At 44.4% G+C, this 27163-nt stretch overlaps 1 protein-coding gene across 2 annotated transcripts; it reads right to left on the bottom strand.

Annotated features, from left to right (window-relative positions):
* Nucleotides 1-607: 607 nt before the first annotated feature.
* On the bottom strand, nt 608-24730 carry MAN1B1 (mannosidase alpha class 1B member 1). Of its 2 annotated transcripts, none has more exons than XM_054220209.1 (13): nt 24508-24730; nt 22166-22274; nt 21391-21527; nt 20187-20347; nt 18361-18476; nt 16163-16348; nt 13742-13890; nt 12911-13099; nt 11734-11924; nt 10193-10313; nt 7078-7275; nt 6656-6787; nt 608-5800 (listed from the first exon to the last, which is right to left on the bottom strand). In XM_054220209.1, exons 1-13 carry the CDS (start codon nt 24637-24639, stop codon nt 5597-5599), a joined length of 2025 nt encoding a protein of 674 aa, XP_054076184.1. In that variant the 5' UTR covers nt 24640-24730; the 3' UTR covers nt 608-5596. The 2 variants fall into 2 exon arrangements, with proteins under 2 accessions (XP_054076184.1, XP_054076185.1); XM_054220210.1 differs by having other exon boundaries at nt 18367-18476; nt 24508-24729.
* Nucleotides 24731-27163: the final 2433 nt, after the last annotated feature.

Below are 27163 nucleotides of genomic sequence, written 5' to 3'. Positions count from 1 at the left end.
GTGCGTTCTGGCCTACTGGAATTACTACGTACGAATAAATACCAGCGTAAGTGCAAAAATACTAAGTCCTGGTAATCAATTGGACGCCTCAGTTGATCCATTTACAGGGATTTTACGAGTTAGAGGAGAAGCCTCCAGGGTGATCAAAGGCTTACGTTGCCTACCCAGGCGAAGTCTCGGCGTTGCTTCCCCGGCTGTTACACTGCTCAAACATAACGCCTTGTGTGCAGCGTTTGCGCCGCTGGGCCCTCCCTGCCGTCACCGTGGGGTTGGTTCCCGGAGCTACAGTATCAGTCGCTGAGGTTATTTCACAATATTCACTGGGACAAAAGGGGGTTTTGCGTATGACCCACTTTCCTCTTCCCTGTACCAAAGGGAGTACAAAAGGCCAAAGCTTCTGCTCCCCCCCCCCGGCCTGCCGAGGAGTGCGGGGAAGAGCAGGAACGGACAAAGTCCATTTATCAGCTCTCAGATATGCACAGACGAAGGACAACATATGGAAGCCGCGACTAGTCAAACCCCAGCCCCCCAAGGAATACCCTTTCAGACTGTTAGTGGAACTACGGCCTCAGTAAGCCCCGTATCGTCCCCGTTTGTGCTCATGAAAACGTCAACGCCCTTTTGCTCACACTCAAGTCAGGCCTCGGGGTTGTTGTTGAAACTGCGGTTTAGGGCAACGCTGCCGCTTCCTGCCTTACTGAGGTGCCAGAAGCTGGTCTCCACCCTCCACGCTCGCAGAACCCCACGACTTTTCTGAATTTAGATTTGCCGTACCCCGGCAATCATCCAGGACGAGCACCACATTACAAAAAAGCTGCCAGCGGTGGCTGTGCCTGCAGAGAGGGGGCATTTACCTCCTGCGTTTATTACCTTTCTAACGGCATCCTTAGCTCCCCGCACGCAGGAGTCCCAACTGCACCAACCCACCAGGGCAGTAAAGCAGCTCAGTACGAGGCTTTTGGAAAGTGATCTGCAAGTTACCGCCTTTGGCCGATGGCTTGTTTTGTGCCTGAGTGAACAGAGGCCCAGGTGTCTCTGGACCTTCCCGAAGGGTAAGAGTTCTTTAGTTCTCTTACAGCGGACGTCACCGATGTCTTATTTTCCTCTTACAGATAGTACGTGCCCCAAAGGAATCCACGTAGTTTGAGACACACAAATGGTTTGATTTACATGGAAGGATAAACTAAAGGCTTTCAGAGGTTATGTCAAAGGGATAAACAAGCTATACATAGATGGATCATGGATGGAGCATCTTCCACACAGATGACAGATGAGCGGCCCTAAAAATAATTACAAAAACAGGCATCAGAAACTGTGGCAAAGTCTGAAGCCAGTGCCACCAACGCCCATAATGTTTTGAAGCCTCGGGCAAGGAAGAATGGGATCTAAGCGGAAAACTTTGGTTGTGTGGTGCTCCCTGAGCTGAAGGGAAGAGCCCAACAGCGGCAGCTCATGGCAGGACCAACTGCTCGGGGCTGAACGTCAGGGAACACCAACGGAGAATGGAGTGCAAGCAGAGAGCAAGTGACCCAGAGCATCATCCATGGATGGAGCCCCCGTGCTGGTTTAAGGCCCGTACCAGTGGGGTTGTTGAGAAAAGACTTATCTGGTCTGTCTTCCCACACCAGCACGAGGAGCGCGACCAAGATGGGACCATTGCACGAAACAGTAAGAAACATCTTTCTGGTCACATGCCTTTAAGTCAGAGCTTGAAAACTGGGCATGCAAAGCAGCAGGTTTTCCTGGCAAGCACAAGTGATTCATTTCTGAAGAACTCAGGGTTGGTTTTCAGCGGAACCTGAGGCCTCCAGCCTTTGACAGTAAGTTCTAGCAATACTTGAGAGACAAAAATCACCCAGGGCACTCCTTCCGACTCCAAAGCCGGGAAACTCTTAACCCTTCTGTCGAAGCAACAAGCTTGCCAGACAGCATCATGGAGCTACCCCGACACGTCACTTTTACTGGTCTTGTTAAATACATTGAGCGTGGCACTGGAAAACAGGAGCTGAACTGCCCGTGGGGTTATTTCTAGGAGTGCACAGCTGAAGGGAAGCAGTCTTAAAGGGTAGGAGAAATGCACAAAACTGTGTAAACGCGTTAGCTGCAAAAACCTATCCTGTCTGCATCCCTCATCACTGCCATGGCACACGGGTGTAGAACAGGAAACAAAGCGGATTCTTTCGCCCTTTGTATGCGGGGTTGGCACCTCACGCTGAAAATCTTGGTAACGGAAAGCCACCTGAGACACGGAGGGGCCCCTGTCAGCCAGTACCATAGACCCTGCAAAACTGCCAGTTTCTAAGACCTGCAGCAAGACTTCAGTTCTCCAAAAGCTGAGAGATCAGACTCCAGCCCCCTCCATCTACTGAATTTTCTGCGAGCAATCGGGTACGTATTATTTTTCTGAGCTGTGGCTTAAAGCCGAGCGCGAGACTTCCCCGACCTCCAGCTGCGCAGCGCTCCCCGGCCGTGCCCACCCCGTTCCTGTTTCTGTACGAAAGCGGCCGTGACCAGGGCAGCCGCGTGGGGCCGGGGGTTGTAGTTGAATTAGGGAAGGCACTCAAGCTCAGAGAGAAACCAAGGCAGCTCTTTCTGCAAAAGGACACAATCACTGGCTGAAGAGACGGCCTTTCCACCGCGTTCGCCTGCAGCATCAGAAGCGTAGCAGCAGTCTACCAGCACGCTGACACCCCGCAACGGATCACAGACCCCGCAGGTACGGCTTTGGCTTAAAGAACCACAAAGTGCTCAAAAGAAAACTCAAAGACGTGCAAAGCTTCTGCCGTGCCGGGGGAGCACGTAGCGGAATTGAGAGGGGCTGTGAAGCTCAGAGGCTCATCTGACAACGTATTATGTTAAGGAAGTAAAAATAAATAAGTAATTATAGTGACCTTTGCAAAAGAACAGGAAGAAGCAGATGAGCTTTTATCAAATTATGTAGGTTTGTGCCATTTCACATGTTCCACAGGAGTCCGAAACAAGCATTTGTTCTCGGAGGCAGAGCGAACTGAACAGTCTGAACTCTGACTTCAAGGATGAGGACAGCAAAGCCGCACTTTGCAGGGATTCAGTTTCCCAGGAAGAATTAGGCAGAAAAGAAACCAGTTGGACCGAGAGGCTCAGCTGAAAGACAAAAACGTGTTTGGGAAAGTGATGATTTATTTTTCTCTCCTTCCTTTAACTCATGATGAAATGGATCATTACTCTCAAGCCAATCATAAGGAAAAAAAAAAAAAAAAAGACAAAAAAAAAAGACTCCCACAGTCCCATTTGCAGAGTCGATTACATTAAGACTTCAAAAACAGAAGACTGATGTTGAGCGTGTGTTACGTATCCCACTTTCTAATACATCTCTTTGTTTCCTCAGTAGCACTGCCAAACACCAAACTCTGGAAGTTTTACAACCCATAGCAGAGTTATTAATTAAGGGTTCAATACTGGCTTCAATCAAAGGCACAAGGCCAAAGGAATGTAAGTCAGCAGGGCCCGCGTAGCCTCGCTGAATTTTTCTTTTTCTTTTCTTTTTCTTTTTTAATCTCCAGTTTTAAGCCTCCAGCTTTTAGCCAGAGCTCAGCTCCTCAGTCACACGAACCTGCTCCACAAACAAAAGCACTGAAGGTGTTTCCTCCCACGTTTCAACAGCATTTTCTTTCTTCGCTCGTATGTCAAAGAAAACAAAAGTCTTAGGAGCAAATCAGTTGTGCAGACAAAGGCTGCAGCGACCGGACTCCGCTGCACGCCAGCGAGAAACTAATTTCCAGAGTTACTGGTGGCACGTGAACTGGAGGAACATTAACATTCTGCACAAACTTGTAATGTCTCGCAAATCCCAGGATCCCTGTGATGACCGAAAAAGGTGCATTTAAATAATCGGTAGAATTTTTCCGTTTCCATAAGCCATCGTTAGTCCATGGAATGATAAATATTCTTTAAGAGACTTACACGGTGGTCCCAAGGGTAAATTCTGACTCCAGCAAACAGAACTGATCAGCAAACAACAAATAAAGATGAATCTTAATTTACAAATCAAAGGTTACAAATAATATAAAATACACGAACCCCTCTCAGCCACTGGAAAATTAACCATTACAGTCAGAATTAATTAGTCCCATTTAACAGCCCTAGATGTAGAGGGCCCTGTACCTCAGTCGCTACCACGCACCTGTGCGCTTCCCGCCGCTCCCATTAATGTAAGGGGAAATGACATTTTGGGGAGAACAACCTCTTTAGGAAATACGAACAAGGACATTTCTGAGAACTGATCTGTAACTACACGACTGTCCAAGTAGCTACAAAACCCAATGGAAAAGCACTACGGAAAGCTGGTTTCCAAATTCACGGTTTAAAATCTATTTGCGCATATAAAAATTAAAGATCCCGATATTCCTGTAAGACTCTTAAAAAAAACCCTGGGTCTGCTTCGTCTTCAGCGACTGAACGGATTTCACTAATTGTATTGGGACCAGGAATTGTTGTAATACATTTAGACCGTCTGCTTTTAATACTACTAATGAAAATACTTCCATCCAAGGTACTCCCAAGGAAAAAGAAAAAATTGACAATTTCTCCACGGTCTAAACTACGATGAATAACGTGAACTTTGCTGTATACAGCTGTAAGCTTGTTTTGAATCAACAAACATCTTACAATGCAGTACTTGGACAGGAGGGGACAGAAGGAGACTGACTTAGAATTATACCATACGTGCTCACAAGCTTTCCCAGTGCCCAACCTCAGAAAGCAGCTTTCAGTCAGAATACCTGAGTCTAACTGATGCAAATAATATATAAAATGCACGTGTAGTTTCGCTTGCGTTTCACATTATCTCCTGCATTCCTGCAGATAAGTTAAAAAACCGCAATACCTCTACAAAATTATATACCACTTTGAGCCAAACCAGCAGCAAATTCTTTTCCATCGTTCATTTCAGCCACAGCTCGAACAGATTGTTCAAAGTGCTCTATAAAACTAAGACACGGTACAACAGAGGCGTTGCTGCCACTTCCTTCTCCTACCGTGATGCAGCATCGCTCGGCAGTCTGGAATGAGATCAGAGTATCAGTAGCAATACTGACAGCTTTGCTTCTACCTGGGACAACGTTAACAGTTCTCTGTTTGCTCCACTTCCCACCTGAAACACTACACGTTCTTACAACGGATGGCGCCGTAACCGAGTGTTTCAGCGAATCCAGAGTAAACCAGAAACCTGTAGGCTTATTCCTCATCTCCAGGGACAATCCCGTGCTGTAAGACAACGTGCTGCGTTCCCGATATTTAATGAGCGTTTAGTAAGACTGACACGAGTGAGTTCTGGTTCACCAGAGCCCAGTGGATGTCATGGTCCACGCTACAATTATTCTCCAAACCTCATCATCAATACCAGGAAAAGCAGCTCAGTATGGCACAGCTTGTCCATCCCCGAACCAGGGATTAGATTTAAGACTGACATGACTTCTGCAAACCAGAGATGCTTTCCCAAAGGTTTTGTTTCTTTTAAGCCAAAAAAGGTGCAATACAGCATCTCTCCTCAAACCCTGAAAAGTAAAGTGACTCGAAGATAAAAACGCCACCATTGGAAGGTCGACTGGCACCCAGTCTATGCTGGTGCCCAGATAGGGAGTGGATGAGCTTCCGTGTTAAATACGTATTTGTCAAGGTTGATTAAGTCTATGTCATCTGAAAACAGCAGAAACATGTATTTGAGTGTTTCCCCAAGGAAGAAGCTCTCCATCTTATCTCGTGGCTCCGGATTACTGGGATTCTGGACGTTGTTAATGGAAGTATAACCACCTGTAGGAACCTGTGACAAAAAAAAAAAAAAAAAAGCAGAAATTTGGTATATTTCGATAATCTAAAATAAATTATTTTCACTTCTTATCATCCAGATGCACTTGGAGAAAATAAGTGCTAAGAAACAGATCGGCATGTTTTTCATTTACACATAAAACTCCCGTTATGAAAAAAAATCTCATGGCATTTTAAAAGAAACCATAAGGATAAAATGAAGCAAAATGTCTATTTATGCTTACTTTAAAGAGGTATCACAAAGAACATCCTCTTGAAGTTTCTGGACAAAGGTACAGAAAGTAACTAGTGCAAATTCTACATGAGAATTCATCAAAGTACCATGCTTGTTCTCTTACGAACAGACCATGGATATTTCATGACCACTGGCATCTCGGCCACACTTTTACAGCATATTGGAGTGATATCTCCGGCAGCACTGGAGTCAGAATGAATACAAAAACCCCTCTATTAAAATGATAATGCCATTTTGTGGCACATTTTTTTTTTTTTTTTTGCAACTTCAACCAAAGGGTTCTTTCCATCCAGCCAGGTCCTTCTCAGCTTCTGAACTCTAAAAAGGTCGTAGCAGATCTTACAGCTTCCAAGAAGACACAGAGACACTTTAGCAATCTGCACACAACTTCTGCATTTTAATCAATGCAATACAAGTCCTTTCCCTGGAAGAACCAAGTAGCGTATCGCAACCCGTAAGGCACTGCATGAACTGAACTTTTCTGTTTGTTCTGATGAATTTCCCCACAGGTATTTGATGACTCTTCCAAGACAGCAGGTTTCCAAAGTTCTTGCTAGAGGGCAAGTGAGCGAATACGGTCCTGACAGAAACAAGGTCATGACAAGCTGACCTTACCCGTGTGTACTTATTGAAGTTCTGCAAGATTTCCCAGCCCCAGTCTTGGTATTTCTTATCACCGGTGAATCTGTACATATAAAAAAGGCTTTCCACAGTTTCCGGTCGCAGTAAGTTGTGCCTGTCTGCAGGCTATAAGAGAAAAAAAAAGGCAAGAAAAATTCAGACAGGGAATTTCCTCAAGGAAACGTGCAGGAAGACAAAAAGTTATTCCCATCTACGTCTACCCCAGAGAGCTTATTATGCATATCTCAGCTTCTAAATACACTAGAGGGGTAATTAAAAACAAAGGCTAGGGTACACCTAGAAAGCGAGGCAGCAAAAGAACAAGCTGCTCCACAACAGAGCACATCACCAACATCCAGCAGAACAGAGAAACAGAAGAATAATCAAATTACGGTTCAGGCCAGCTAGCTGCTCACCTTGATTTCCACATCTTTGTGGCCCTTTTGTGCGTGAAGATTGAAGTGTACAATCTCCGGACTCAGGCCTGTCTCTACCTGAGCGTACATCTGGTAACAGGTTTCTATAAGGGCTTCAGCCAGTTTCATATGATCAGCAGTCAATCCATTGTGAGCTCCCAGTGCCAAAGTACCGGGCAAAAAGCAAACCAAGTGATCCTGCAAGAGAAGACAACTATTACTGGGGGGGGAAAAAAAAAAATAAATACGGGTATTTGTGTGCGTGTGTGTGCGCCTCTGTGTCCCTATGTATGTGTCTCTGCTTCCCCCCCCCGCTTCTTTCTCTTCTTCAAAACACATTTAAGGTACCAAGAACTCGAGGATAACCTTTTAATAGTCTGATGTCATGCAGCATGAGGCAGGCAGCACTATTACAGGGACACCACTGATTTGGAAAACGTACAAGACTGTGTGCTTTTTATGTCAAGTGTCTGAAAAAAAGGTCTCAGGACAGGGCAAGGGGGAAGAGAGTGTCTTTTGGTTTCCCAGAAGTGTACGTTTGATACCAGCTCACGGAGAGGGGCAGGCAGAATCACCTCAAGGTTTCTCAACAGAGACACCTAAAGGGACAACCTAAGGGACAAACTGATCATCTGAACTTGATTTTAAACTTAAAATGGAACAGAGGTGGGAGTCAGCCACAGAAAACAAAGCTTTGGAGAAGCGGAGAGGTCAGATGAAGATTTTCATCCTTCTGAAATAATCACCTTAGCATCGCTGTACGAGAGACAACATCTGCAGAGATCATTAGATCCACTGGTAGAACTGGAAAACGCAGATAAGCTTCCAAGCATGCTTCTGCCTGAAAGCTTGCCCCTTTCTTGCAACTTTGTTATTTGGGTAACAAAAATCTATTACCCCTCAAGTCTATAGGGCACTAAAGATGCAGGAGCACCATTTCTCCAGAGCCTGGGATACAGCTGGCTCAAATTCCCTCCGCAGGCTCTCCTAGACTTACTCTCTTGTTTACAGCCGCCTGAAGGCCACAGACACCAGGCACCCTGAACAAAACATCTCCGGCTCTTCGTGTACGTGTGGAAGAGGGGCACCTGAGGGTGACGGTGGGGAGAACATTCCTGGTTGCTTTCCCAAGACACAGAACCAGCAATGAAAGGACTGCAGGGACATTTCTGTCTTAGCTGTTGCTTGCTACAGCAAACAGTTTGTTCAAAGGAAGTGCGCTATTACTTCAAGAACTGTGCAACATCTGTAAACAATCAAGATTAATTTAGTTAACTTTCCAAGAAAGCTCGATCATCAAAAGTCAAAAACATCAGAAAACAGATTGTAAAAAATGACAAAAATTCATCTCCAACAAAATTCAATTAAAAATACTAGATTGATTGTCCCCCTTCAGGGGCTGATCCACCACTGATATTGTGAAGGTAAGAACACAGATTAATGTCACATATGGAATTTCAGTTTATTCTTACCATTCAGAATCAAAGCTCAGGTATCATCACCCAAAAAACATAATAAAAACACTCTGGTGCACAAGCAGCACCCGTATGGACCTTTAAAAGCTTTGCCCAGTCCTAAAGGAAATGGTTGAGGGTGGTGAAGGTCAGCACAGACAAAGGAGATGAACATCCCTCACTTTTCCAGTTGGCCGGGGTACCTGTCAGGCCTTTCATAATTAATTAAATACCAAAAACGACTCCCCGGAATAGAAGCAAGTTTTCTGACACATACAGAAACCTAAGCCACAACTATTTGTCTGAATTCAATTCTGTCATATCTTGGGATGGGGGAGCCCCCCTCTACCCAAAACCCAGACTCCAGCCTCACTCACAGCAGGTCTGGAGGGCCTTTGGGAAATTCAGATGCAAGAAGCACACGCTGAAAACCAGAACTGATCATCTCAAAAATGCTACAAGAAGTAACCAAACAGGTCAAAGAATTCACTAAAGCTCACTTCAGGTATTGAAAAAGTATGTGTAAGGCTACACATGTATTAATAACGTACGTGGGAGGGACTCTTCATCAGGGAGCGTGGCGACAGGACAAGGGGGAATGGTTTTAAACTGAAAGAGGGGAGATTGAGATGAGATGTTACGAATAAATTCTTGCCTGTGAGGGCGGTGAGCCCCTGGCCCAGGTTGCCCAGAGAAGCTGTGGCTGCCCCATCCCTGGAGGGGTTCAAGGCCAGGTTGGACGGGGCTTGGAGCAACCTGGGCTGGTGGGAGGTGTCCCTGCCCAGGGCAGGGGGTGGAACGGGATGATCTTTAAGGTCCCTTCCACCCCAAACCATTCTGTGATTCTATGATAATACAGCACTAAGCTTAAACAAAAAAAAACAAACACACAAAAAGGCCACACACGCTTGCATGAGATATGTAACTGAAAGATCTTGAAATGCATGTTAAAGAGTACAAATGCACAAATTAAGAGCAGGGAGTTAAGGTCAATCAATCTTCCCTACAGTGTTTTACTCACTAACCCTACGTGTAGGAAAAGAAATAAATGTCATGAATGGACAGCACCCTCCAAAATTACCAGATTTGTTTTTGTAGACCCAGTAACACAATATTATGTCACTTGGTTCTTTTGAAGGCGACTCTGAAAAGCCAGGTGAGCAAGCGTCCACGTATCTTTTGGAATTACGGAAGATAAATAATATATAAAATAGGCAGTGCCTCGACAGTTTCAGGCACTGGAATTTTATGCCCAAAACGAAGAAAAAAAAAAAAAGCAAAAGAGAAAGAAAATTTGGCTCCAGCACCAAAATGTTCAGTCTTGCAGGAACATAAATGAATTTACTCAAGTGACTTAAATAGAAGGCCCCTGGTTTGCACAGGTGACTAGTATCTATAAACTAGTTACTCAGTACTGCCACCGCGCTGGCTATATATGTAGAGTCTTGGCTTTCTCAGTCTTGTTTTTTGTTGTTGTTTGTTTTGTTGGGGTTTTTTGTTGGTTTGATATTTTTTTTCTTTGGAGGGGGGAAGGGGGAAAGACAGCACAGGAGCTTAGCATTTGCCGGTCCACATATGGACCAGCATATGTGGGGGGGCGCAGTGTGGTGGTGATTTTTCTGGTTTGTGGTTGTTTTTTTAAATGCAGTTGTACTTCTTACCATCTTGGCACTGAAATGGCCATGAGCAAGCTCTCCTACAAAAGTAAGCTTCTTGGGTTGTGATCTCTTAAGAAGATGCTTTTTCACTCCTTCTATGGCTCTCATGTAGTCTTCCAACAGCCTGTGAATTGAAATAATTCCCAGTTGGCTCCCATACACACAGCAAGAAACGTAGCTGATGTTCAGCACAATCCTTTTGGAGGCTGTTATTTCAGCCTAAAGAACAACATTTAATCAAATGTGAAAACTGACAAAAATACCTGTCACCATCAACTGCACGTTAATTAGTCGTGGCTACCACGTAGCAATATTGTACCATGTAGCTGAATTTAAGCGTCACAGAAAACACCCCCAACTCTATTTCTAGGCAGTAACCAGTTTTATTTCAGGAATCCTTAGAAGTACGGTAGTTCAAATCACAGAAAACTTAGGTTCGTAAGGACCTCTTGCAGGTCTCTACCTCAACCCTCTGCTCTGAAGCAGATTCAACTAGATCAGGTTGCCTGAGGAATTTTAATCAAAATCTGAGCAATTTTATAGTAACTCCATCCAGAGGTATGGTATTATCTCCATCCAAAGGTGGAGATTCAATGACTTTGCGCAATCTTTTCCAATGTTTGAGCACTCTTATTGTGAAACATTGTTTCACAGCATTTAATTGGCCATTCCCTTGTTTTAAAGTACTTTGTGGTGGAAAAAACCCTCTTGAATAATTTCATTTTGAGGCTCACAAAATGCCATCGTTCACGGTCCCAAAGACAACGGTTCTCCATTCACTGTGAAGTATGGCTTGGAAAACGCAGTCACGCAAACTCTCTCTGCAGAGACGCGCCTGCTCTGATGTAAAGAAACGCCTCAGCGAGGCACATTGTCACTGTATGCATTAAACCCCTTGACATGAACAGGTCCAACGCAATTAGCTTATAAGCGGACAAAAGCTGCTTGGATTTTTTTGTCTTGTTTTGGAGGAAACCTTCTTTTCCAATATCTCTAATTCCTCTGCTCCTTGCAAACATTCTCTTCCACTTAACCAGTGCAGATAAGAGAAACTTATGTAAGAGACTTAAGGCAAATTCTACACAAACATCAAACTTCAGTCTCTCCTTCTTTCCAAGAACAGTTATTCCTTATGAACTAAATCTCCCACCTCAACCATCTTGTAGGATTCACCTTTCCTTAACAAACCCAGAGGAGACAGACATCAATGGTGAAATGAAGTATCATCACTATTTCTGAAGTGTCTAATTATGCTCCGTATCTACCGCAAAGACTTAAGTCTCTTCTGTCTGCAACGCTCCTCACATCTGATGTGCTGAGGAAGAAAGGTTTTCTGAGGAAGAGAAGTTTGGAGACTAAGCCCAACCTCATGCTGTTTTTACATGGAATTACCACACGGCTTGCTTAGCCTGCTTTTAAAAACAGTGATATTTTCAGCTCGCTGTTGGGCGCATAAATTATTTTTCTTTATGCAGCAAACTACAATAGAAAGTTTTACAGCTCACATAATTTTCACATCGGTATGAGAAGTGGAAAGCACTTACTCGTTTTCTTTTTTCCCACCCTGAATCCATTGCTTGAGCAAATACTCATAGTAGCTGTCAGCTCTGGCTCCCAGAGTATAGACACCCAAGTGAGTGAACTGCCCGCTGTTGGTGTTTATGAACATAGGCACTAGTCCGTCATTTTTCCCTGAGAGGGTGTGAACGTGCTTCATCACCTCATCTACAGCTTTCTAAAGGAAAGAAAATAGCAAACATAAATTACAGGTATAAATGATGGGCAAAACCATAGCTAGTAGCTTCAGGTCGATAACAAATATTTATCCATCCTCGAATTAGCAGCACGGACATCAAGTTCAGCTCGTGCATTATATTAAATACAGGATTTCAAGCTTTCTGACTCTCAAAACATGATGTTCTGGGTACATTTAAGTACGCTGAAATAATTATAGCTATTTCCTTTCCTTCAAGTAAGGCCACTCAAAAGCCAGTACCATGGCAGGGGACCATGATCTGACTTACTCATATTTGCAAAGTAGAAGTCCAGCTAAAATAACTACACGAATCACGCAATAGCTAAAACTTCTTTATTTAACCACGCTCTTCAAAACTTTCAGCTGTGGATACAGTTTAAAACAATAAAACAACTTCTCCAAACAAGAAGAGGAGTAGAAAATACTCTTTTCTGTGGAATTATGTTTATTTCAACTAACTTCTCCTCACACTGTGACCTGCTGTCAGATCCTTCTCTAGTGAGCCACGTTTCAGTTCCTTGGAGGGCAACAGCAAGGTTTTGTTCTCTGCGTTCAGATAATGGCATCAAGAAACCACAAACAGAATTCTAACAACATGAAAGTAAGGCGCAGTTTCACAGTCCCCTGTTTAGCTTAATACTTTTTTCAAAATCTGATAACATAGTGTCAAACAAAAATGTCAATAATAAAACTGGGGGATTGGGGGAGGACAGGGTTTGGTTAGGTTGGGTTTTTTTTAAATCAAAAGCTGTTTTTGAGGGGGAAAATAATTATTCACCTTCACTACTACTTTTTGGTATTTAAGAAAATAATTGGAATTACTTTCTTTTCCTTCCCTCATCTAGAGTTTCACAACTCATTTAATGTCACTTAAGACACTAGAGAGACGGCGTGTGTTGATGGAGAGTCACTGGTAGTGCCATAAAAGCGGAAAAACAGAAAAACATCGACTGGTAGTGCCATACCTGGAATTTCTCATCGCCGGTGAGACGAGAGAGCTCCCTAAACTCCAGCTGAATACTGGTCACCTCGGCCACGGTGCTGTCAGATGTCCAACGAGGTGGATGTGCAGTGCCCCGGCCAATGTTGACATCGGAATATGGTATCTTGGAGGGCGTCTTGAATGCTGGCATAAGCCTGTTCCCAATTTCTTTCTAAAGAAAACCCAAGCGCACAGGACAAAACAACAAGCAAACCAAAAAATAAATATATACACGCACGCACATCCCTTTAGATTTTCTTTCACCAAGCAGACAGAAAAAGAGTGAACAGCAGCTTCGTTTTAGATGGTGCAAGAAAGCGAAGAATTAAAAAGGGTCACGGATTTATACATAATGAGTACAGAGTTTCTGCTTCGTTACTACTATTGCATGCCGCCTTTACGGCTCCAGTCCCTACGCGACGTGATGCAATTCTGAACTCACTGACTGCATCTAGCGCATCTAAGGAGGTGGCTGGTGCTATTAAGACACATAGAAAGGGTGACAAAAGGCAACTATTCCTCTTTGCCAACCATTTCTTTCCTTTTTTGTTTCATGAACTTTATTATGGCCAGCTCTTCACCAACAGAAGAACAGACATAAAAGAATACCTGATAAGGCACAGCAGGGCTCTGAGGTTATCCAGAGAGCAAACAGAAGCACAGGCTTAAGAGATTAACGGTAAATCCCTTTCCCACCACTTTCAACATGAAACTATTAAAAAACATCAGCATTTAACTTCCTGATGGATCTTCCCTCAACTTTGTCCAATATGGAATACATAATCCGATTTCATTTGTAAGAGTAGTCACTCACAGCTTTTTCCAAGAAGAGGCTGTCTCCGGAGAGATGGTAGGTGCTCAGCAAGCCCCCCAGGATACGAATAGTGCTCTCAAAGAGGTTCACATCCACATTTTTATCAAATACTAAGTCGTTCGCTACCCATTTTCTTGCTTCTTCAAACTCTGCAAAGTATAAAAGGTAGTTCAGTTATGAACTTCTGGCATATCCCAACAGCTAGACTAGACATCAGGACTCCGTATAGCCACGGCAGTTTCTTATATCTGTCCACAAAGATCATAATTTTAGGTGGAAAACTAAAATGAAGAGTATATGCTGGCAGCAGTCTGACTACCCTTGGCTTAATTCTTATGCAGCACGCACCACTGATGCATACACACAGAAACGCCCAGCAAAATAAAAGGTTCCCAATAGTCTAAAAAAAGAAGAAGTTGAGGAATTCTTTATTAAAGTAGTCCAGAAATGGAGATCTTTTAATTCCATTCATTTGCATTTGACTTATCAGACATTAGTCACACTTCCACAAGAACCTTCTGAGCTTTTTAATTAAATCTTTTTAAACCAAAGCTGTTATCCATGAAGAAAACAGGTAACATTTTCAGTTAATAGCCATCAGTCCAGCAACGTCCCGGGGAGCCTGCCTCCTACTCCAGCACTTAATCCATGAAATCCCAACAGTCCACAATTTTTTCCCCAGAAACAAAACCCGTTGTTTATCACACTACTAATTGAACAGGAATGTAAAAACAGCCATTTCAGATTCACCAGTCACCTTAGCAGCAGCATAACTCCATGACTGCTTTTGCAGAGGGTCTAACTCCACGGTGCCTGTGAGTTAGCTCAGCCTTCGCTGTCAGGGACACGAGCCAACTTGAACCTCACACCTTCTGTGCCTGCTGACAAGCAGGAGTTCCTGGAAGAGCAACCAGTTTCCCAGAAATGGAAGGTATTCCACAGGAGACTAACTCTAAAGCAAAAGGATGTTTCTCAATCCTCACGAGAAAAAAAAAAAAGCATCTCGATGTTGGGAAGACTGAGAAGAAAAACGGAAAAATCTCGGCTGTCAGAACTTAGTGCCATCGAGCAGTGTCGTGGTTCCGGCAGGGATAGGATTAATTCTCCGCAGGCTCCAGCAGGGACACAGGTATTCCATGCCATGGGAGCCATGTCCAGGCTGGAGCCGGGAGCTGCCGGGGGAGGGGGCAGGAGGTCCCCGCTTGGATCGGGCTGGGGCGTCCCGGGTCCGGTTGGTGAGCGGTGGGACTGTAATCGTGTTTGTACATTCCTCTATCCGTGTTATTGTTGTTTTTCTTGTTCACTTTGCTGTTCTGTTAAACTGCCTTTGTCTCAACCCACGAGTTTGGCCTTTTTCTTCTGATTCTTCCCGTATTGGGAAAGCCCAAGCGAGCGGCACGTGGTTCTTTTGTTGCCGTCTGAGGCCAAACCGCGACAAGCAGTACAACAGAAGAGGTAAGGCCCGCTTTCACAGAAGCCTTAGCATCCATCAGCTTGTAAGAAATATTGGCAACCTCAAACAGAACTTTAATTTGTATAACATTTGCTATTCAGAAGAAACCCCAGGAGCTTTCTAAGGGAATCAGCAAAAGAACTGCTATAAAATATGAAGAAGACTGCACCAAGAACTCATTTTCAACATATCTAAATTACTAATAATTTATTTTAAAAGCTCTATGCAGTTAACAATTAATGTTTTATGAAAAAAAAAAGCAGCATACTGTCAGCTTGATGAAACTTCAAGATGGACTGCTCAGGCCTAGAACTGCAAACGCGTGATATGGAGTTTTTGTTTGACTTAATAATTTACACAAACTTCAAAGGCAGAAGAGACGAAACCATTAAAGACTGTTTATTGTCCCCTTACTAGCAGCTCTGTTCCTCCTACCTTGACACAAAAACCTGCAAGATTGATAAAAGTTTACTAAGGTGGCTATCTACCAAGGTTAAATAGATACAGTTTCAGAAATTTTTGAATACCATTGAAAAAAAAAAAGCACCACAAAAAAACCCCACAAACTCTTAAATACTGATTAAGCAAGGTGGAAGGCCTACAGTGGCCATATAATGGCATAAAGAGCACTAGGGTTTTAGCACAGAAACAAAAATCAGGCGGTTTCTTAATACATTCCTCAGTTTCTAGCAGATATATCCATCATTATACGTAACAGCAGAGTATATTTTTCTGGCTCAAAATTCTATTCCAAGAAAAATGGTGTCCTTTAATATAGTGGGGTATTTTATATTTATTTTTATACATACTATTTATATATATATATGCGTATTTACCCTCACATGAAAACTAAACTTACTGGCCACATGTAATAATGTTTCCCTCAAAGAACTCTGAACTGAACTGCCTGAAGAGAAAATAAGGAATTATTTTAGAGGGGAAAAAATGGATGAGGAAAAAAAATTTACCTTCTTTTAAGCCTAAAATCCACATGGTATCCAAGGCATCAATTAAGGTAAGCCCAAGTCCAAACCACTCGCTGTAGGACTTGGACAAAGGTTTCAGCTCGTCATGGCCCCAGGCAAAATCCTTGTATCCTTTCCAGGCATGGCGGAATGCTTCTATCACAGCCATCTGACGTTCGTTTATGGGCACTGCAAGAGGAAAACAGCGCCTTGCTCAAGACTTCTGCAGGGGAGTTACGCAGCTACACCAAGCCCCATTTTGCTGCGTTCTACCCCAAATAAACTTTCTTCCAAACTAAATGATCAGTGTAATGGAAAAACCATCCCCAGGTCATTCTTTTCAGGATGGCCTTTCCTCTGCAGAACAACCAGTCACGGAATCACGGAATCTTCAGAGTTGGAAGGGACCTCTAGAGATCATCTAGTCCAACTCCCCTGCTAGAGCAGGATTGCCTAAACCACATCCCTCAGGGCTGCATCCAGGCGGGTCTTGAAAACCTCCAGAGAAGGGGACTCCACACCCTCCCTGGGCAGCCTGTTCCAGTGCTCTGTCACCCTCACTGTAAAGAAGTTTTTCCGTGTATTTGAACGGAACTTCCTATATTCTAGCTTGTGCCCATTAGTCAATTCAGCCAGGTGGCAACAGATCTCTCCCTGGCAAAAAAAAAAGTCACTTCTGCAAATAAAACATTAAAATAATCACAGGCGCAGTTGTTAGATAAGTATCACTAAAGCTCAAAGACCTGAAAGTCAGGAAATACCAGAATTAAGATTGCTCAAATCAACTGTAATTCAGCTGCTGAATGCATAATGCTTAACAATACAATCCTTGGCTAATTTACCACATACCATTTTTTCTTCATCTTCCTTGTCTTATTCATTGCTTTCTGCTAAATTTAAAATCAGTTATACAAAATTATTTCTCTTGAACTTTTCATTTAATACGAAAAAGGAAGAAAATTTACATTTTCCATCTTTTTGGAAAGCCATGTCTTTTTCCACAGCTCTATTGATACTTTTGCTTGCTGTTTGCCATAAAGTTGAGCTTACGTTACACATCTAACATGAAAAATTTCAAGCCCATTAGCTAAAATTTTGCAAAATTATAAACAAACCAAGATTTCTAGAGTGGGAAGCACCAAGCGGCATAACCAACCCCATATATATTAAGCTAGCAAAAGCCAAATACATCACATTGTAATATGCCGCCTTTATCATATCAGAACTTCCTGGTATGATCCCAGAAAGCAGGACAACAGGTTCTTTACTCCACAAGGACAGCAACTGCAAGAACAACTTCTACAGCTTTCTGGGGAGCCTTAAAAATAACTCAGTTTAATTCAGGGAGGAAGTCACTTTCCCTGTATTTGCAGAACAAAAGGAAAAACACTGCTGAAAAAGGAAGTCGTCCCTTTCAAGCCCTTTCTCTTCAGACTATCCCTTTCCCAGAGAAAAGATGGGAATGTCTGCCTTCCTATTTGTCACTGAGTCCAGTCTGGAACTTCCCTAGTGCCTGCCAGTGACATCTCCCTGGGAGCTTAATATGGTTTTGTGTATATTTGTAGATATTGCATCTATTTCATTATTTCCTTTTTATTTTATTATTATTTCATTTGAGTAGTTTAGTTTTTTTCAAAACTCATAAGTCACTTTATCTCTCTTCTTCCTCTCCTTGGAGCAAGAGGTGGGGGAGAGCATCTGTCATCTTGTCATTGGCCAACCCGGCCAAAACCACGACAGGTAGTTACAGTCCCGATAATATTTCATGTAGCACCTAAGAGAGGACACGCAATGCATTTTCCAGAAGCAGACACGTGCACTTTAGGAGAGGACAGAGGCAACAACGAGCTGCGAGGAACAGCGCATATAACATACGCTCTGCAACCCACTGACACAGTACCTGGCCGTTACAGCCACTGCAAACAGTTTCCTGCCATGGCGTTGGACACATCACGTAAGTTTATTAAATACTGAAAACTGAGACTGAAATTCAGTGAAAATTCTGAAGTCTAATAAGCGTGAAGGCTGTCATGGTGGAATAAGGACACTGAAAGGCTTGGATATTCTAGGTAAACAATCTTTCGTACGCTTTTGGTTTCCTTTAATTAAAATAAATAATAAATAAAATAGAACTGCGTGGGGAGGAACTGCACAACTTCAACTATGAAAGCGAACAGAAAGACAGGTATTATTATCTGTACTTTCACCTGGTTCCTTCTGGTCTACATCTTCCACAGATGAAGGTTTTTCTGGTTCCTTTATTTTACTAGATGGAGGTTCGGTGCTTTGGTCAGGTTCTATCACTGCTCCTCTCCAGCTGCAAATACAAGGGATTGTAATTAAGACTTAATTTGATCACAGAGAGTCATGCAAATGAAGGAGACTTATCTCTACCTTTCCTTTTTCTCACAATACTTCGATAAGACGGGAGCTGGATTTTGTATCAAAGATCAAAATAACTATGTTGCGCACTAGATAATTTTTCTGTTCAAAGAGAGTACTTTTCACCAGAGAAATTTTACTGGATTAAGAAATGTCATACACGCTTCTGGAATTTCATTAAATATCTTGGCAATGGAATTTAAGAAAACTTCTAAAAATAACTAAAACACCTGAGAATGCTGCATTAAAAGTATTTTTTATCTACCAGTTCCGAAATGATCATAGGAGCCACTAACACCAAACAGTACCACACAAATGATCATTAAAAAATCACGAGTAAGCACACAGGACTAAACACTTAAAGTACCTGCTTTACTACCAAGGGGTTTGCAAGTCTTCCCTGCCACCACAGACGTATAAATCAGTTTTTACAGGTTTTTATTAAGAATCTCCTGAAGGAGAAGTCTTCCAGAATGGACTTCAAGTCAAGCCAAGTTCATCCCAAGATCAAACAATCTCAACCATGTTGTTTAATGTACAGATATGTCGCCTCTGAGTTCATGGTATGCCCCCTAAGGGAACCAGGCTAACAGGACCTTTAAAAGTTTATATTGTTTAGAGTCAGCATACCTTATGACTTACGTAAATCCCATCATTTCATGTCTTACTTTTATTCTTTAAATTTGTAAACTAGTCTTCACTATGCTTTCATTGCTCTCCTAATTTTTCCTGTTACCACCCATTTAACTCTACAAGTTATAGCGGAAGCACAGGAATAAAACATTTCAAGTCATTCTGAGAGCCTTCCGATAATACCAACAGCCAAAATGGTGATGCAGGCACAGCTCTGATGCTACGATCAGCTCAGCTGTGCTGGTGCTGAAAAGGACACAAACATGAAAAAACAACTCAAGCCTAATGTTCCAAATCTTAAAACCTCTGCTGAACTTGTAGCAGTCTTTTCTATATCCAAGTCACATCCCTTCAGTAATTCCCAAACCAAAATATTTCAGTCAATTAGGGAATAACTTTGTATAGATATAAACACAGCAGCATAGACCCTCCGTAAAAGATACTACTATGTCTGCAAAAGGGGTCTTTGAACTGTATGATTAATCTTTTAGAAGAAAGGAGTAAACGTGCACACAACTACATACGTGTCTATGGCTTCTGCCAGTTCAGTTGGGGCTTAGTGTGTTTAGTGGCATCATACCCCTAACCAACGCCGACGCTGGTATAATTTTCCAAGTCCGGCCCAGGACAAAGACACTTGTGACAGCATTATTGCATTGATACTGGTACTTTAATATTTACTACAAAACAAACAGCAGAAACCTACAGATACTGAGAATTCTCCTGACCATTAAGTGTCTAAGCACGTTAGAAATACAGACAGCCTTGCAGGGCTCCAAAAGCCTCTACAGTTCTATGATGAAAACAGTAAAAACAGAAAAGCCGCACATTCCCCGAAATTAAATAAATTGGCCTAGCAACATCAACAGCTGTCAGGCCAGACCTGAGAACAAACATATGCAAAGAAATAAATCAACCTCAGGCACAGACAGCAAAAAGCCCTTACAATTTTCACTCCAACATGCAGTGGATCTCGGGGGGGAGCACTGTAACTTGCTGAAAACATTTCTACCTGATAACGGATTTCTCCGTTTTCTCTTCTTTATCAGCCTGGACCGGCTCTTCTACGACCCTGCTGGTACCATGTCGGGTCTTCAGCCTCACATCCCTCCGTGGTGGCTTGATCTGAAGATTGGAAGGACCACGCCGAACATGAGGCGGTTTTGGCAGCTTCTGAGAAAATAAAGGAAAAAAAAAAAGTGCTTGGTACGTTGCAGAGATGGTAAAATTTCAAACCATAAATCAACAGAATTCCAGTGTTAAACATAACTTCAGATAAATCTTATTTCGCTACCGTATCAGCATGCAAGTTCTGCCCTGAATGGAAGGTACGCTTAAAGACCTTGGGTTTTTGTTTGTTTTAAACATTTGGTAAAGTTATACAGTTTTTAAGTTGACATTGATAAATTACTTTTAAACTACCTCTACTGATACCAAACAGTAATTTAACACAAGATGCTGCCAAAGGACTGTAAAGATATTGGATTCCATTTTACTAGGCACAGCAAATTTTTGCTAGAATTAGCAAAAAGCATGCAAAAAAAAAAAAAAGCTTACACAACGCCAGAGTTAGGTAATACCAAGAATTACTATGCAGTAATGCATGTACATTTGTGCACAATGAGGGAAAGATTTAATACAAAATTCCCTATTCATAAACTGGAGATGCAACATAGGCGCATGTACAGTAACCAGTATTCCTCTATTCCACTAATCTACACAGTCAGTTCATGTTTCTCTCCTGTCGCTTCCCCCACAAATGTAACCCTTCAAAATCTAGTAACATCTGTTTGTTTGCTTCTATTTTAAAAGCTACTCCAATTCAGTGTGACACTGACCGTATCCTTCAGCTTGTATTCAGGCACGACTCTATTTAGGCTCCTCACAACAGCAAGACTGACATCCAGAGTACTCCAAGTCCAAACAAATTAATCATAGCAGGAAAGTGAAGCCTCAAGTAAGAGGTCACCATGACGTAAAGTCCTGGCACTCCTAATCCGTGATTAAGAAATAGTATACTGAACACTTAAATAAAAAAGGTAAAGCCAAGAAATACTATACCAAAGCCCTTCCTGAGAGAAGAGCATTCCACCCAGAGCAGACTTTTATGGCAAGTTGTAACTCCTTTCTCCTCAACAACTGTTGGAACCAAGTGCTATTTGCAGCTTTCACAAACTCTTTGGGAGCTTTATAAAATTCATTTCTTCTCATAGTACCTGTGGTGAAAGCTCTGGGTAGTCTCCAAGGTTGGCATCGGCTTTCTGGGGTGCTGGTAGAACAGCTGGATTTGCCAGCTTTAATCCAGGAATTCCTGGTTCCGTTCTCTGATCATCCAATGATTTGTTTGTTAGACCTAGACACGCAAAACATCTCAGCACAAGGAATCAACAGTTTAGGCTCCATCTAGAAATTTATAACAGTTTGCTGCGTTCATATACTAGATGCACCTCCAAAACACTGATAAACAGACACTAATTGTTAGAAAGAAAGCTCCTTTTGGTATTAACGACCTCCCTAATATACAACGTGCCTGCTAAAAGGCACATGCTTTTTTAAAATTGGTATTATTTTAGCTTCTCAATACAGGCAGTAAGATAATATCACAGTTACATGTGCCTTCATATTGTAGAATTATTAGAATTTCTAATCTGATGGACAATCAAAACCAAGAGAGGATTACCTTATTCTACTGTTTAGGCTACCAATATCTACAGACAAACACAAAAAAAAATCCCACAGTCTCCAAATCTTAATCAACTAGAACAAACTGTTGCTCTAGTCAAGATAAATAACAAAAAGGCATATGAAAAATAGTTCTGATTAAGCAGAAACAAGTCGTTGAAACATGTCACATAAAATCACCTCACAACTGCGCTTCAGTGAACAAACCCCGTCATTGTCAATAAAAATTAAAACTAGTTATAAGAATTAGAACAACTTCTTAAATAGAACACCGCAATCCAGTAATTCTGAGCTATACAGAACACATACTTTTCCACGGTTCCCCCATGCTTGTGTATGAAATGACTCCACAGACTGCCAAGAAGGCAAACAGGAAGAGAATTACGCTCCTCTGTAGTCGAGACAGCTGCTTCCATTTCTTTAGGAGAGAAAATAGGAAAAGGAAGAACATTTAGCATGACATTAAGAGCCTACTCAGTCAAAAATAAACTCTTACCAGTTCATTCAGAGCAAGAAACACAGAACCGAGTAGGTTTAATTTTACCCTCTGTTTCCAACTGCAGATATCCAATGCTTATTTTCTTTGATGACAGAGAAAATAGAAACATACCATGCTGGCATATGGCACAGCAGGCTGAGAGAAACATCAGAGACACTTGCTGCAAGAACCTCAGACTGCCAAGTGCTGAGATTCCCAAAGAGCACTACTGTGCACTGACTTTCATCGCAACCTTCGCTGGCTGACCTGTGCATCTGCCCTGATGTCAACTGGGAAAAAAATCAAGGGCCTCTTTCCTCCCTTCTGACTGGGGAGGTACTGCAGAACACACATGCAACATAAGAAATAGAAGAAAGTGGTAGAAAAACTAAAAATGTTACTGCAGCAAAAAAGAAAAGCTCAAAATAAGCTAAGTATTGGTCACTGGACAAGAAAAGCCGGGCATCCTGCTTCTGACTAACACATGTGGAACTGTCACACAGAATGGGTCCTGCCACCACAAATAAAGTCACCAACCCACAGCAACATGAAAATTAAGTAAACCAACAGAACAACAAACAAGACAAAACCTCAGTCTTTTCAAGTTTAGTCCTGGGCAAAAATGTGTTTTTAAAACTGAAGTATATGGAACAAAATCACTAAAAGTCAGACAGCAAATGCTCTATTAACCTGAGAGAGAAGCTTCCTCCATTTGGAGAGAAAGCAGTTGCAGTTAAACATTAACTGCTAAATGATCACTTTTTTTAGTTTTCTAGCAGTCCTACCAAAATTCACCATAGCAGCATTTTGCTTCTAATTACTTGTTTGGGTGTACGGAGAGGGCGCATCAGTGCCAGCGCTACACTTGGGAACAACCTGCAGTTTCCTACAAACCTCTCTACACTTCCCATAGCCCTCATCCTCTTAATAACAACCAGAGGCTGCAAATGTTTCAGTGAAGAACTGTCAATGTGCCCACACTGCCGAGCCCCAGCACGCGGTTCCTGTTTTCCTCCCACACCGCTGACAGTACAGTAACCCTGTACAGCAATCCCGTACACCCTTCCCTACGCACACCGCAAGATGCTGATCCCACTCCTTCACCTTTGGCTCCACCTGCACAGCCAACCGCATCATCATCTCCCTGCTGGCGAAGGATGGGTAGGAATAAGGCACAAGAATACACGAGGGCATTCACCACCATCTTACTGGTTTTTTTTTCGACAAAGAATAAGGATAAAAGGAAGGGTGAAATATCTGTGCCCTGTCCCCACATTTCCCTATCTGTTAGTAAGGGAGAAGCTACCGTACAGTATCCCTAAACAAGTTCTTCATATGCTTCATCTGACCACCTGTAAAGCCTCTATAGGTGGCTACACCTCATCTCCTATCTACAAGGGTTATCTTGTCCCTTTGACCCACGCTTTTGCACCCTGCCTCTCCAGCCCAAGACTCCCACCCCCAGTAAAGCTGCCTGCCCACTCCCTACTGCCAAGCAGACGCGAAGGTCACTTCCACACAGCTCTGCTGGAGACCCCTCTTCTCACAGTCAGCCTTCCCACAGAATGCAGAACCGTTCCCTTTACTGTGCCAGGGCAGAGGACAGGGCTCCTCCTTGAAGCCATAAAAAAGGGCAAAGGGACTAAGACCAAATCCCCACCCCGCCTCTGCCCAGAGAGCACAGTGCTGCCCCACAAATGCCCACTACCAGAGGCCAAGATTCCCCTCGAATGCACTCCGCATCCCCCCACCCCAGCTTTGCTCACAAAATTAAGATATGGCTGGCAGCACCCTGAAGTAGCCTGCACTCCACAAACCCCTCTCAGGTGGGTAGCTGCCACCCGAAGGCAGCCAAAAGCAGAACCCCCAGCCCGGGACCACCCCTCCCCATCGGCGAGGGCCCGCGGCTTGGGCCCCCTCTCTAGCTGGGAACGGGGGGTGCCATGCCACGACCCCAGCACACACCCCAGTTGCACGCAGGGCCATCCCTCATCCCCCTCTCCCCACAGCCCGGCTCTCCCAGCCCAACAGGGCTCCCTCAGTGCCAGGTGCCTCGCACCCAGCTCGGGGGTACCCGTCACTCCCGCCCAGCTTCCCCACCCGCTCCAGGCCGCGTCCTCCCCGCACGGCCCGGAGCCCCCGGGTGCCCGCACGGCCCGCAGCCCGCCCTCACCCGCCAGCAGGAGCGCCGCCTCCACGCCTTGCTGTTATTGTAGCCGCCGGCCCCCACCGCCTCCTCTGGGCTGAGGGTGACGGAAATGAAGTCCCGTCGCGGCGGCGAGGCGGCGGCGGCAGCCGAGTACATGGCGGCGCCTCAGGAGCCGCAGCCCGCCCGTCCGCCGCCCTGCGCGCCGGCCACCATCATCCCGCGCCGGCCAGCACAGAGCGCGACGGAGCGGCCGCTTCCGGGTGCCACTCTGGCCCGAGAGTACTTCCGGGGCTCTATGGCGCCCCTAGCAACAGCCGCGCCGCGCCCTAGCAACGGCGGCCGCGGGGGGCGGGAGCGCGGGGGATCGTCCTCCGCACCGCGGGCGGGGAAGCGGCAGCCGTGGCCCTCACCGCCTCATGCAGCGCTAGTGCCGCGGGGGCCCCGCACCGCGCACCCGCCGACGACGCGGCCGTCGGTGTGGGCCTGGTCCGAGCCGGAGCAAAGCCACCAGTCCTCCTGGCGCCGGCACCTCGGGGAGCGGGGGGTGGTTCAGGGCTGAATTTCTTTCGCTCTTTCCCTTTGCTGGCCCTCACTTTACCTACTCTCACCACAGAGCCAGTCCCTACCCAGCAAGGACTTCACTGGCCCTTGTGGGAAATCATAAAATGGTTTGGGTTGGAAGGGACCTTAAAGAGCATCTAGTTCCAACCCCCTGCCCTGGGCAGGGACACCTCCCACCAGCCCAGGTTGCTCCAAGCCCCGTCCAACCTGGCCTTGAACCCCTCCAGGGATGGGGCAGCCACAGCTTCTCTGGGCAACCTGGGCCAGGAGCTCACCGCCCGCACAGTAAATGAGGTGTAAGGAGCCGCTGGGAGCGATCACTTTTCCTCTGTGTTGTGAGATTATAACATAGAGATCAGCCACAGAAATATTGGCCTGAAAGAAACATAAAATGGAAACGTGCGTGTGAGAGGTCATTGGGGAAAACAGCTCAATGACAATTAACAGAAGGGCCTGCGCGCTCCCATCGGTCGAGCTCGGGAAGGTGCGGCTCCCACCAGCCTGGAGAACCGCGCTGGTAAGGCCAAAGCACCAGCCAGGCAGCAGACGACACTGTGCCCCGACAAAAGGAGGATGCACTACAGACACTGCCGCTCCTCCTGCAGCCGCCAGGAAGGTGAGCACAGCCAAGGAAAACCCCAAACAACGTGGACTCCAAGAGGACAGAGAAGAGCTGCCCAGTGTCATTGCCGCCTGCCAGTGAGAACCACAGAGACACATTTGGCAGCCGGCATCCCTCTTCCTCTGCATCACACACACACGGTCCCGGGCAGACAACACGGGAACACAGGCCTGAGAGCAGACAACTGAAATCCGTGAAAGGATGTGTGTGAGCGAGTGAAAAGCAACTTAAGGGGTTGTGTAAATAAACCCCTAAGATCTAGCACTGAATTTTGGTACTCAGCAGCATCCACTCGTCCCACACAATTCCTTCCCTCACCCGCTTCTCCAGTGACCCCCAGCCCTTCGTCACTGCCTGTGCCAACAGTTCTCTGCATCTTCACTGGGGCGGCGGAGGGACGTCATCAGTGGGCGCAGAGGAATAGGGAAGAGCGCTGTTTGGTGATGTACACACACGTTCAGGGACTGTGGTTTTGTAATAACCATTACTTCTAGACCAGGTCCATCATCCAACAGGAAAAAGAAAGCCTTGAAGCAGCTGCTTTAAGACTACTGCTGTACTGGTACTGAATTCACCTGCAGCTGCGCCTATTCGGTGAACATGCATCATTTAGGCCTTTAAATTTGGACTCCACCTCGCACTAGATTTCTAGATAAAAATGAAAATAGGGTGTTTTTCTGAGCATTTAATGATTAATAAAACTAAGCAAGCAAACAATTCTGGTAGATATGAACACTCCACATAAAAAAGCTGAGGAACAAATTTAACAGAAGCCTGAAGCATGCATTCAATTTTTATATTTATTTTCCTATCACAGGAAACTACTGACTCATGTAGGTTAAAAACACATTAAAAACCCCAGCAGCTTTCATATGGGTGCCAAGAGAGAAACATGGGGTGAAACAGGTAAGGAAGGAAGAATATCTACTTCTGACCTTTGCTGGGTTCAGCACTAAACCCCCAAAAGAAAGGACAATCTGTCATTTGCGAAAAGTTACTAACTTCCCCTACTGATGGTTCTATAAATAGAACCCTGTTCAAAAAGTGCCTGTCAATGGGAAGCCAAGCAAAAGTTGCACCACAGCGAGTGCTCGTTACCTACACAACAGCTGCGAAAGCCTGACTCAGATCCAGATCACTCAAATCTACTTTAAATAAACGAAAACCGCACACCACCCACCACTCCCCTCAGTAAACTCAGTTGAAATGCTTGGGGAAAAAAAAAAATAAACAGGATTGCAGGCAAGAACAGAATCTCTGTTTTCTGATGAAAAATACATCCCACAGTGCCAACCCCCGTCAGGAATTACCCTCTGCTGATCCCACATCCCCCCGCACACCTGAAGCGTGGGCACTGCAGCCTCCAGCCACGCCATCAGCGACACTGTCTCAGTGTCCTGCAGCTGTGGTGACAACACCCATGACACGTAGGCACAAAGACAACAAGTCTATATTCCTCATGGACAAGAAACACAGACAGACACATAGAAATCACAG

The sequence above is a fragment of the Rissa tridactyla genome, chromosome 14 (genome assembly GCF_028500815.1).
Source record: "Rissa tridactyla isolate bRisTri1 chromosome 14, bRisTri1.patW.cur.20221130, whole genome shotgun sequence".
Taxonomy (NCBI): domain Eukaryota; kingdom Metazoa; phylum Chordata; class Aves; order Charadriiformes; family Laridae; genus Rissa; species Rissa tridactyla.
This window is presented reverse-complemented; position numbering and strand designations above follow the sequence as displayed.